The 11,970-nt window shown below is 43.8% G+C and overlaps 1 protein-coding gene across 2 annotated transcripts in view; it reads right to left on the minus strand.

The window, feature by feature from the left end:
• Positions 1 to 11,970, minus strand: part of PI4KA (phosphatidylinositol 4-kinase alpha) — an 86,923-nt gene that overhangs the window by 74,709 nt on the left and 244 nt on the right. The window contains exons 2-7 of one of the 2 annotated variants that reach the window (XM_019539082.1): positions 11,882 to 11,970; positions 7,317 to 7,433; positions 4,573 to 4,666; positions 2,919 to 3,007; positions 2,125 to 2,197; positions 1,470 to 1,729 (exon numbers count right to left, since the gene is read on the minus strand). The exon at positions 11,882 to 11,970 is cut by the window's right edge and continues 5 nt beyond it. In XM_019539082.1, coding sequence (XP_019394627.1) covers positions 1,470 to 1,729; positions 2,125 to 2,197; positions 2,919 to 3,007; positions 4,573 to 4,666; positions 7,317 to 7,433; positions 11,882 to 11,970 — 722 coding nt within the window. The remainder of the gene's footprint in view (positions 1 to 1,469; positions 1,730 to 2,124; positions 2,198 to 2,918; positions 3,008 to 4,572; positions 4,667 to 7,316; positions 7,434 to 11,881) is intronic. The other variant, XM_019539081.1, reaches the window with a different exon arrangement.

The following is an 11,970-nucleotide window of genomic DNA, read 5'->3' on the forward strand; positions in this document are numbered from 1 at the left end:
CTTTTTTTTCTTAAAGGGCCAAAGCTGAGGTAGACGAGGATTATGGGGCTCGTGACAGAGCCCCCCACATGGTGTGGGATAGTGGGGGGCAGCAGCAGGGATTACCCCCCCGCCTGGCAGGAACTAGTGAGTGGGAGATTTTTTTTTTAAAACACCGGGTGCTGGGCCAGCGGGGCAGCCATGGAGGGGCTAAGGGAGCAGGTAGGGGATGGGGCCTGGCAGGGGTCCCCCCCCACTCCTCTAGCTCCCCCGCTCCTACTTACCAGCAACGAGTCCGGCTGCAGCTCCCTGTTGCAGCAGGCGGGGACTGCCCAAATGACTGAAGCTCTCCAAATTGGTTCATAGATCTCACAGACATTAGGGCTGGAAGGGACCTCGGGAGATCATCAAGTCCAGCCCCCCGCCCAAAGCCCAGGAAGTCAGCTGGGGTCCTAGGATCCCAGCAAGATAAGCATCCAATTTGCTCTTGAAGGTGTTCAATGTAGGTGCTTGAACCACATCCGATGGCAGGCCATTCCACACCATGGGGGCTCGGACAGTAAAGAAATTCTTCCTTATGTCCAGCCTGAAATGGTCTTGCAGTAGTTTATAAACACCATCAGGTTCTCATCTGCCCATTTGCTGAGCCTGTCCAGGTCAGCCTGAATAGCCCACCTGTCTTCAGGTGTGGATGCTTTGCCCCAAAGTTTGGTGTCATCAGTGAATTTGGCCAGTCCGCTTCTGACTCGAATGTCCACATCATTAATGAAGATGTTGAACAATATGGATCCAAGGACAGAGCCTTGGGGGACCCCACTAGTCACAGGGCACCATGACGATTGATTTCTGTTAATTACCACCCTATGGGTCTGACCACCGAGCCAGTTCCCCAACCAGTGGATCATGGTGGACCCAAGGCCACAATTGGCCAGTTTTGCCAAGAGGTGAACATGGGATACCAGATCAAAGGCTTTTTGAAGTCAAGATATATGACTTCAATCTCTTCTCCCTTGTCCAGGTGATAGGTCACCTGGTTGTAGAAGGAAATGAGATTGGTCAAGCAAGACCTACCCGCAACAAACCCGTGCTGGCTATCCCTCAGGATGTTGGCGTCGGCCAGTCCATTAAGGATGGCCTCTTTAATAAACTTTTCTAAGACCTTCCCCAGGATAGAAGTCAGGCTGATGGGCCTACAGTTAGCCAGATCCACTTTCCTCCCTTTCTTGAAGATAGCCAGTGGCCTTCTTATAGCCAGACAGCCAACTTTGACAGTCTCAGGAGGCTTGTCAGTGAGACCCTAAGGGACCACGACACTTAATAACCAGCTACATCCTTACTGTTGCTAAGGGAGGGCTAAAAAATTTAAACTGACAGTTTAAATCTGTTCAAATGTGGCATTAAATGACCGTCAGCATACCCAATTCTTTTTGCCTCCCAAATAACACCAAATGATTAAACATTGACTTCTCTGTTAAGTAGGTCATACTAACCTGAGAGATGCTGGACACACTGCTGGCCTTTCTCTTTAAGGTTCCTTCCTGACAGACAGCAAGTAGAGAGCTGGGAAGAATTGATCTAAAGTCATTAAAAGAACGCCTGCGAATTCCTTCCAGCTCTTCAGGGACCCTCAGCGAATGTGGAAGAACTTTAGGGAATAGCTTTGAGAGAAGAGCTTCTTCTGAATTGTTATAGCGACCAAATGCTCGTGAAATTCCAATCAGGCATGCCACTGCATATTTGCATAAATATTCTGGAAAACAAAATTAGGTAACACCACTTTCTTATTGCAACATATTATCAGATGCTTAGGACTTTGTCATCAGCACTGTTACCAGCTCATTAGAAGCATAATAGCATTATGGGCCTCACAAAGCTAACCTTGCATAACTAGAAAACCAACAGATGTGCATATCTTAACTGAAAATGATTTTGCCACTTCAACATTTACCAATCGGCATAAAACAATGAAATAAGTGGGGGATTTTTGTTTTTGTTACCAAAAACAGGTCAAAGGGGGAGTACTAATTATATAATATACCTTTTAAAAAGGATGATGATGAAGGTTAGAGAAGAAGTGAAGGCCAGAGGCAGCCCCAATAAAGATGTAGCACTAATTTAAAGAAGAGAAAAGTACTGCTTCATTACCTTTATCCTGAACTTGTGGGGACTGACACATTCCCAGCAGGAACTGCATCACTTGTAGAACTGCCTCCAAAATCTAAAAACAAAGGCAGACATATAACATCCCTCCTAAGCCTTTAAATCCTGGTGCATATCAGCTCATTACATGAAGTCAAATACTAGTATTTGCAAGTACTAACTGTAGGCAGTCTATCTTTTAAATTGAAAGGGTTGTTTACATCATGTAATGAAAAGATATACTTTCAAACACATTTGATTCAGGGCAGCCTTATAGTGCATGCAATATCCTTGGCCAACTTGTACATAACAGCATGTTCAGGTCACTGTGTTCCCAACTCTGCTATAAAACACATTAATTCTAAGCCACTGGGCCTGCTTACGGACAATATTTTTGGGCTCCAACTTGAAAATTTACTAAGTAATTTTTGAGTACAACAGAGCTATTCATTAACACACATTCATTACTTAGAATGGCTCTGAAAGCTGCTCTAATTAAAGCACTGCCGTGTCTCAGGCGTCAGCATCTCTGCACTTCAAAAATGGCAGTGGGAGCACTTGAACTAAAGCTTGGCAAAATGAGCTTTAGTTCAAGTGCCCTCACTGCCATTTTTGAGCACAGGGACACTGACACATGAAACGTAGAAGGCTGCTGGCATGTGGCAACTGCCACGTTCCAGCCGACTCAATTAATTGAGTCTGGTCTGACATGCTGCAATTACAGCGTGTTGGAGTACCCTCCATACTCATGTAAAGGCACGCTATGAAGCCACACCCTGAAGATCATCAATGAACTCTACCTGCTCCCTCAGAGTGGCATCCCGATAGGCAACATCTGACAACAAAGTCACCAAGCAGAAGCTGAAGATTTCTGCAACTGGAAGTATGCCTAGAAAATAAGAGGGGAAAAGGAAAATACAATTGCACAATAGTATTAGGATCAGCTATATGAAAACAAGTAACATAATTGGTCATAATGCACTCTTATCAATGCCTCATAGGATCTCTGAACCATGCAATTCAGTGGACAAATACTATGTACTAAAAGATTTACTTGGTATCCCTTAGCCAATAACCAGGAAAGCAACATAGATATAAGAGTCCTTGGATTTCAGAATAATAAAAGGTTTCTTGGTTCACATGTAAGCTGCAGAAGAGGAATGTTCTCAGTCAGTCATTCAGCATTAACACTTAAACAATACGATTATTTTCAGTTGAAACTGCGAGGAGTTGGAACTTTTTTAAAGATTGAAATCAACATGTTAATAAAAAAAACAAAGGACTGTGATATGAGCAGAAACATCTGCTGTTTGGAACAATCATGCTTACTACTTGCTAATAAACCTAGTACATAGGATACAGAAAAAAGTAAGTCTTTCTACCATTTGGGGGAGAGGGGGAACCCTACTCTTGTAACATTTGTAAAGGCTGAAGAACCAGTCCCTTGAAGGGGAGTGACATGAGGCATGACATGGTGCACGGAGTCTCTACCCTCTTAGAAAGTGCCAGCTCTTATTTTCTACTCATTTTTGACTACAGAAAAATAATTGAGCAATTCTTCTGTTGCAAAAATCTTCAAGAACAGAACAGATCAGAATGGGTTTAACCCTGGATTCCTATTTGAAATTTCTGAGTTTATCTTCTGAATTATGTCTGCACACCTAAGAGCGCTAACACTGTGTAGCACCCAAGGATCTCGAGGAGCCACAGGATCCTGCAGCACCCTGATTGAGAATCCTTGGCACAGAGTAACAATTTTGGTGACAAAGTACATTCTGTTATTAATGCCAAAAATGGATAGGAGCATAGGCAAGACAATAGCATATTATGAAGCATGTGCACTAAGACTCTGTTAGGTGGGCAGAGATTCTGGTTTACACAGCCTATTAGTGAAATGGAAAGCCCTAAGTATTTCAATTACATTTTAGTAACAGTACCAGTAATAACAGTAGCATGCACTTTTTAAGAGCACTTCCTGATTTCAAAGCACTCTTACAAATATTAACAAAATACAGGTTAAAATATTCATTGTGGGATTCTTAGATCCATGTTAAAGACAGATAACATAAAACCCTAAAAAAAAAAAAGTGATGTAAATAGCATATCAGTATAAGAGCTGCAATCAGAAACCAAGAGTTCTGACTCCCATTCCCCTTCTCCTGCTACAACCCCTCTACTACCAATTTCATCCTAAGATGTGGCAGGTATTAAATTATTTGGAGAGCACATCCAAGTAGAGAGCAGCCAAGCAGGTGAGCCGAGAGCAATTCAACTTTCTTTCTTGCCTCTCAGGAAAAATCAATTTTACTACAGTCCCACTCTGCTGCAGGCAGTCATATCAAGAGTAAAGGGAACAATAAGGCTGATAACTTCCTCTTGTACTAAGTCCTGAATTGTCCAAGTCAGTTCTATGCCCCAACTGCATTTACTGAGTAACAACAAACTTAAAGCCACCTCTTCCTTTCCGTGCAGTACTTTCTTCTATCCACTGTACTTTAGGAAGACCCCTCAGAAGCCGGAGAAGGTAAGGCACCACACTATCTTTGTGCTGAAAGAGAAAGCATTTATTTTAAACAGAGTACAAAGAAAGAACGCCACAATTGCAATGGACATTAGATGCACACAATTCATCCAGGGATTACTCACAACCTACCTGAATACTGCGAAAGCAATTTAACATAGGCAAGTCACCTAACTAATGCAATGCTATAGATTGCAATAGATTCATCTATCCAACTGCTGATGAGATGGGACACTGCTTCACCATCCTATGAATCAGTTTAGTCTCATCATGCAACTTGGTCTGGCTCACTGACTGGCACCTGCACTGAGAGGCAGAACAATTGAGCAACATGATTTTAAGACGGACCTGGAAAATCCTAATCCCAAACCTCTCTCAGACTCGCTCCTAAAGCCTTCGGTAAGCCACTTGAGGTACTGTACAGATAGGTTAATTTTCCAGTTTGTAATTTAAAAACAATTACTACCCTCCCTCACAGCTGATAAATTAATATTTGTTCAAAGCCTTTCAAGATGTAAAGCTTCAGAAGAACTGTAAGTAGTCTGTTCACTCTTTATCAAATAGTTCACACTACTAACTAAAGAACAAATCAAGAAGTGAACAAAGTAGCTAATAGTTTAACATGTTCACTGATATAACAAGACGACATGACTAAACCCAAGGGCCCAAGCCAGAACCCACTGAGGGAAACAAAAAGATTTGCATCAAGTTCTATATATATAAGCTTTGTATCAGGCCTTTGTAGGCATGACACCACTCTCAGATCAGGGTAATGCTTTATGCTGAGGTCACAAAAGCTGCATGTCCGTCTGTCTGACAAAGACAAAGGTTAACCACAACCACATTTCAGGTTTATATTTTCAACTCTGTCCATTTCTAAAAACGGAAATGAAACTATGGCCTCGATTTCAGAGACAAAACTTAAGTCCAAACCTGACTAGGGCTTGTGAAAATTAGGCTAGTGATTGAACCTGTTTTTGAGAAAACACTTTGAGCATCAGGCTTGTCGCTCTATACATTATATTCATCACAAGCAACAAATTGACGGCAATCTTGTTTTACTTTCAAAGCCTTTCAGATGGGTCCTTAATACTAATACCTTGCCACAGAAATACTCTTTTTGGGAAGGGAGGGTTGCAATCTTGGAACCAGAAAAAAAAACCAAATCCTACATTAAATGTCAAATACCTACTATAACATACTTAAATTTTATTACAAAAAATATTTGTCATGTTTTTTTTATTTGTGTACTGTATTTAAAGGGAAATGCATAATAACTCAAAAATAAAGTATTATTCTTGTATATTGTATATGGGGGGTGGTTGGGGGCAGGGGTGAGTGTGTATGTGTAGGGTGGGGTGTATGGTATGATATGGGGTGGATGTGTATGGAGGGTTTGTGAGGCAGTGACCTAGGGTATGTTGGGGGGGTATATCTGTGGGGGGTTGGAGGGCTAGGGTGTAGGTATGTGAGGTGTAAGGGAGGCTGGGGGAGTGTATGGGGGTACCACATGGCACACAGCCCCCACTGCAGGCAGCAGCAGCAGGCACAGGTACTCGGTGCACTTGTGCCCCATGCAGGTGCTGGCGCCTGGTGGCATCCAGCTCTGGCCAGTGCTGCACATCCTGGTGAGGAGCAAGCCTGCCTGGCCCACCTCTAGTGTAGGGGCTCTGCACTTGCAGCTCCCACACTCATGCAGTACTGAGGAAGCCCCACACCAGAGCTGGCTGCCTTTGCCATGCAGGACTCTGCGGGAAATGGAGGGGAGTCCTGCTCCCTGCAGAGTCCCAGGACCTGCATGGCATGGGGCAGGGAAGGCAGCCAGCTCCAGCGTGGGGCTTCCCTCGGTACTGTGCAAGTGCGGAGGCTGCAGGCACATGGCATGGAGCCTCACGATACAGGTGGCCCAGACAAGCTGCACACCTTGCCACCACGTACAGTGCTGGCCAAAGCTACATACTGCTGGGCACCAGCACCTGTGTGGGGCACAAGCACCTCAAGCACCCCTGCCTGCTGCTGCTGCCCAGAGCAGGAGCTGTGCACTATCCAGGGAGGTATACGGCTCCCCACCCCACCATGCTTGGGCCCCACAAGCACAGCCTAGTCAGCCAAGCTCTGTGCTCCTGCTGCCCACCAGGCACCACCCCTGCACTGCTGCCAGCCCCACACTCTCAACCCCAATCAGCTGCAGCTCACCCCGCCACTTCCCTACCTGTTGCTAGCAACAAGCGAGATGCCAGGGAAACCCAGCAGGTCCCCCTGGGGCGGTCGCAGCAGCCACAGCCACCACTGCAGCCCCTCCTGGAAGCTGCTGTTGGCTGGGCCAGACCCTGCCGCTCACAAGGGTGGGAGTGAGGCACAATAGGGTATGTTGGAGGGGAAGTGTATACATGGGCACCTTACTCACACCATCTTGGGTGGAAGAGCTGGGCAGGGTACAATTTGTTGGTGGGTGCCCATGGGCCAGATGGAAGTGCCTGGTGGGCTGGATCTGGCCCACAGGCCGTATTTTGCCCACCCCAGTTTAGCCCATGGGATCATGGCTTATCATTAAGACTCCTCAGTGCTGAAGTTATACAAAACCCACCCCCCAAACACCTATAGTTCAGTCAGCAATTCAAGACTCAATTCAAGAGTCCTTCAGCTAGAGGTGGCTAACTGAGGAAGAAAATTTTACCTGAAGATCAGATTCAACAAGAAAAATCCCCAAAGCTATCACAGCATCCCTGCGGCGCTCATCTAGTTGGAAAACCCCATGGAAATCCACTGGGCACATACACAGCAGCTTCTGTACCTGCAGAAAATTTGAGAATACACCGTTAAGGAACACAAAATAATTATATGGTAAAACTGTGCCCACCAACAGCAATAGGTAGCCCTGAGGAACATCCACAAGAGGCCCCTAACTTTTCACTGCCAGAAATTAGAGATGTCAAAGCCCTGAACTCCATATGCCCATTTTCCCTGCCAAAAGAGGTTGCTTCCATAAAGGCAATTTTCTAGCCTTTTTAAAAAGTACACTGCAGCCAGGGGAGCAGGATGTCAGAATTTCCTCAGAGCAAGTCCAACACCATTGTGCACATGCTCACAGCAGAATGATTTACTTGATGGATTATATCAGTTCAGTTGCATCAATTCCCTTATCTCCAGCTTTAGCTGGCACCAATATTTCTATTTTCTGGTGACAGCCAAAGGCCCACATCAAATGACCTTTATTCTTCAATCTATTAAAATCAACATATTCAGGTCCCTAAGAGAATTTGGGAGTGGTAAATAGCAGGCCAGACACGGAAAAGAATGGATGTCATACTTCCACTTTCATAATTAGGGCAAATTAATTTTCTTTCACACACAAACAGTTTTTTTAGCCTCCAAGAATCCTTTCCCACTATTTTGAAACCATTTAGGAACATCACATATGACAGGACCCAATTCAGCATTCGTTCTACATTAAGAACTGGCTCTCACCGAGGTTACAGACAGTTCTGGATGTGCAAGAAATATGCAATAAAGCCATATTAGATTTGCTCATCTCCAGCATAAACAAAAATCTTTTCTTAATTGTGGGTGTACATAGGTATTATCAGTCACTGAACTGTTTCCCACATGCATAAATATTGCTACAGTATGCTGTACTGCTCGGGAGAGTGGTAAATTGCTGAAATCTTTATAATTATATAAAAGATTAAACTGCCTAGGCCAAGTATTATTTCTCCATTACTTTGTAGTACTGTAACTGCCTTCATATTCGCTGAATGAACAGCTAGTGAATACACAAGATCTTACATATCTACTTTTTTATTATTTAACATAAAGATTGAAAATATAAAGACAAGAGGTCAAAGAGACCTGACTTTCAAAGATGCTGAGCACTGACAGCTCTCACTGACATTAACACGTACCAACAGAAGGTTGCATCGATTTCAGCAGAGGATAGCACTTCTGAATGTTGGGTCACTTCTTATTTTGGTACCTAACTTTTAGCACTGAGGAGTGAAACTTTTGACCAAATTATTTTTCCATCTGAAAGCTTTAATTTCTACTGTTGGCTTGAAATAGAGCATATGTGATTTCTTTTGTTTTTATTATTATTATACATCATTACCAAGAAGGATGCTCAACATCAATGACATGCGTCATTTAATAGGGAAATCTTAATTGCAAGTTATTACACTTCATGGTTCTCTTCACCTAAACTTTTCAAGTAATACTTATCAGATTTTTTAAAATGGCCACAATTGTATATGTTGATTTATAATTAAACTGAACAGCACTCCCAAATACAACTAGAAAACACAAAAACTATTTACAATACAAACACTTAGCTAATACTATACACAAAAAAACAATTTTCCATCTACTTTCTCCACAACAAGTTGCTGCTGACAGGTACATTCAGAACAGGTACCTTGAAAGATCATGGCTATAAAAAGTGTTGAAGAACTCTGCAGTCCTGGCATGTGATATTTGCAAAATAATCATACAGTTCTGCAAGCCACAAGGGGTTTTTTTGGTGTTATCTTGTATGAGACTGAATGTATAGTTGGGAAAGATATTACATGAGGTTTTGGGCCCAAGGAGTAAACTTGGTCCCATAAAAGAGAACACAACCCTCCCCTCCCTGCCCCACACACACCTTGCTTCATGCATGGTTCCTGGCCCATCATAGTAGCAGCAGAACTCTAAACCATGTACTGTAATTCTGTACAGTCTTCCAAAGTACCACATATATTATCAGGCTCAGTGCTTAAAAACGTGCACATTCTCATTAAAGTCAAGGGGGTTATTCACAGTTTGCAGTCAGGCTCTTAAACTATACTTCCAGTAAACCAAATTGCAGCCCCTCTCAATTTTCATCACCCAAAACACTGCTTTGATTAAAAAACAATGTCAACTCAGATTTGAAATAACTATTTCCCTAAACAATTGGAAAGGAAAACATTGTAAGGCTAACAGAGTCTGCAGATGAAACGGCTGTTAACAAACAGAAAGGAAACGGACAAAATGAACTTTCCATTAACCCTTGACTGTGGGAAAAGTAAAAAAAGGGGCATACGATGACAACCTGGATTTTTTTTTAATTTCTCTTAATAAATGAATGTATCCTTTCATTAACATACATCAGAAGAGTACCACTTGTGTATCTTATTGCTCAAAATATATTCACACAACTTGAAATGTAACAGAGCTGTCTCTATGTTCACATAGAACAAGAACCTGCTGAATGCCCAAGGAAACTGAAGACTTGGATCCTTGATCTTTCCCACCTCCTAATTACACAAACCTGCAATGGAGAATAATTCTCTTGCATTACCCAACACAGTGAAAGGTAACTTAATTTTGTCCCTTGTTTTTAATACCTACAGTTGGATTGTAACAAGTAAACTAATTTGTTATAAATTTAAACTGACAGCATCTCTGAAGGTCTGGAAACAACCAATAACATTGCTGCCTTGATGGTATCTAAAAGTATTTTAGGAGAAACCGATAGATTTATTTATGGTTAACTGTGGCATCAATGACAGATTTTGCAATGGCCCAACATTATTCACTTAAAAATATATATACGACAGCTAGCCAGGGACAAGCTGTACATTATCTGTGTTAGTGAAGGATTTTCATATTGGGGAACTTATCAGTTCCTCATCAAGTTATGTCTTAATTCATACTTTGCCTCAAACAGCTTTATGTGCAGTAATAAACTCTGGAATCAGACTGTCTGATGTTATCATTGATAACTGGGGGAAAACCTCAAAGGTCTGACAAACTAACTGTCCTCCAGAAGCAACAAACACCTGCATTACATTGTTATTCTAGAACTAATACCTGCATATTCTGTTTTTTCTTGCACAGATTATTATCCTCACTAGACATTTTTAACTTTGAGTTAATTCACTGCAATTCACTTGTGGTAAGAAATCTATTACAGGCATATCTACAGGCCTAAGCAGAAGCAATGCTCCACTTGCACAATGTCCTACTTAGCATCCTTGTAAGACTGTTTGCAACAGGATTTAGTATAGTCTCATTAAGCAAGTTTACTTGCTATCAGTTCAGATGTATATGCTCCAAAACACATGAAGGTGCCTTACTTTGATTCAACCTGACACAGGGAACAAGAGCTTGTTTTCTTTTACGTACCACAAAGCCAGGCCAAATTACCATGATGCTAGTTATACCTCTAAACTATAACCTGTATCTTGGGAAACATTTTCACCCAGCAGCTCACAGGAATTTCTCTGCTTTGAGAATAAAGAGGGGAAAATCTAACTGAAACCATGTGTTGGAGCCAGTTCAGGGTTAGGGTCCTGCTGTATCCCAGCTCTCTGCTTTTTTTTTCCCCCATAAAGATGGTCCACACTTAGGGTTCAAATTATGGGGGCTAAGTCCCCCCATAAGAGACAAGTGTCCCCTATTGGATTTTAAAATCATAACCTGGAAAGATCTCCTATCATCAGATTGCTCCTTCACTTAGGGCATTCTGATGGGCTGCTGCCCCCCAACTCAAAGTATAATTTGAACCTGCCTACAACACACATGGAGCCAGCACCCACAAACACAACACGATCCAAATGCATGATGACGTCCCCGTTCATACGTGACACCTGTTCTAGCCTCCCACCTTATGTAACATGCACTCTCCCTGAAGGATGCCCACCCCACACCCAACACGCCCCCCCATGCAACATCCCTGCACACAGCACACCTGCCCTGTCCTCTCACTGATGTAACACAGGACTCACATGCAGGGCATCTCCCTCTGTCCCCTACATACATGACACCACCCACAACACACAACCATCTCCTGACACACTGGACACAACACCCCCACAGACAACACCCACCTCATCTCCTCCACGACACCTGCCTGCAGCACACACAACATGCAATGCATATGCACAACACTCATCCCTAGCACACGTGTGACACCTCACACATGAGACTCACTCTTGGCTGGAACACACCACGCAACACACACCCCACACCACCCATGCACACGACACTCGCCTCAGTGTGTACACCCCACCCCACGCAACGCCACGCCACCCATGCACACGACACCCGCCCCAGCAGACACCTGCCCCCAGTGCGCACACCCCACGCCACCCACGCACACGACACCCGCTCCGAGGTGCACACACCACACAAAGTGCACACACAACCCACCGCCAGCGCGCACACGACACGCAGCATGAAACACGCAACACCGCCCTTGCCCGCAGCTGCCCCGCCCCGCAGCACCTTCTCCAGGGGCGCGGGTCTCTGCACGGCCAGCGAGCGGGCCAGCGACAGCACCGTGTTGAAGTAGAAGCCCCGCGACGAGCCCGAGC

This window comes from Crocodylus porosus, unplaced genomic scaffold, assembly GCF_001723895.1.
Source record: "Crocodylus porosus isolate Cpor-Errol unplaced genomic scaffold, CroPor_comp1, whole genome shotgun sequence".
NCBI lineage: Eukaryota > Metazoa > Chordata > Crocodylia > Crocodylidae > Crocodylus > Crocodylus porosus.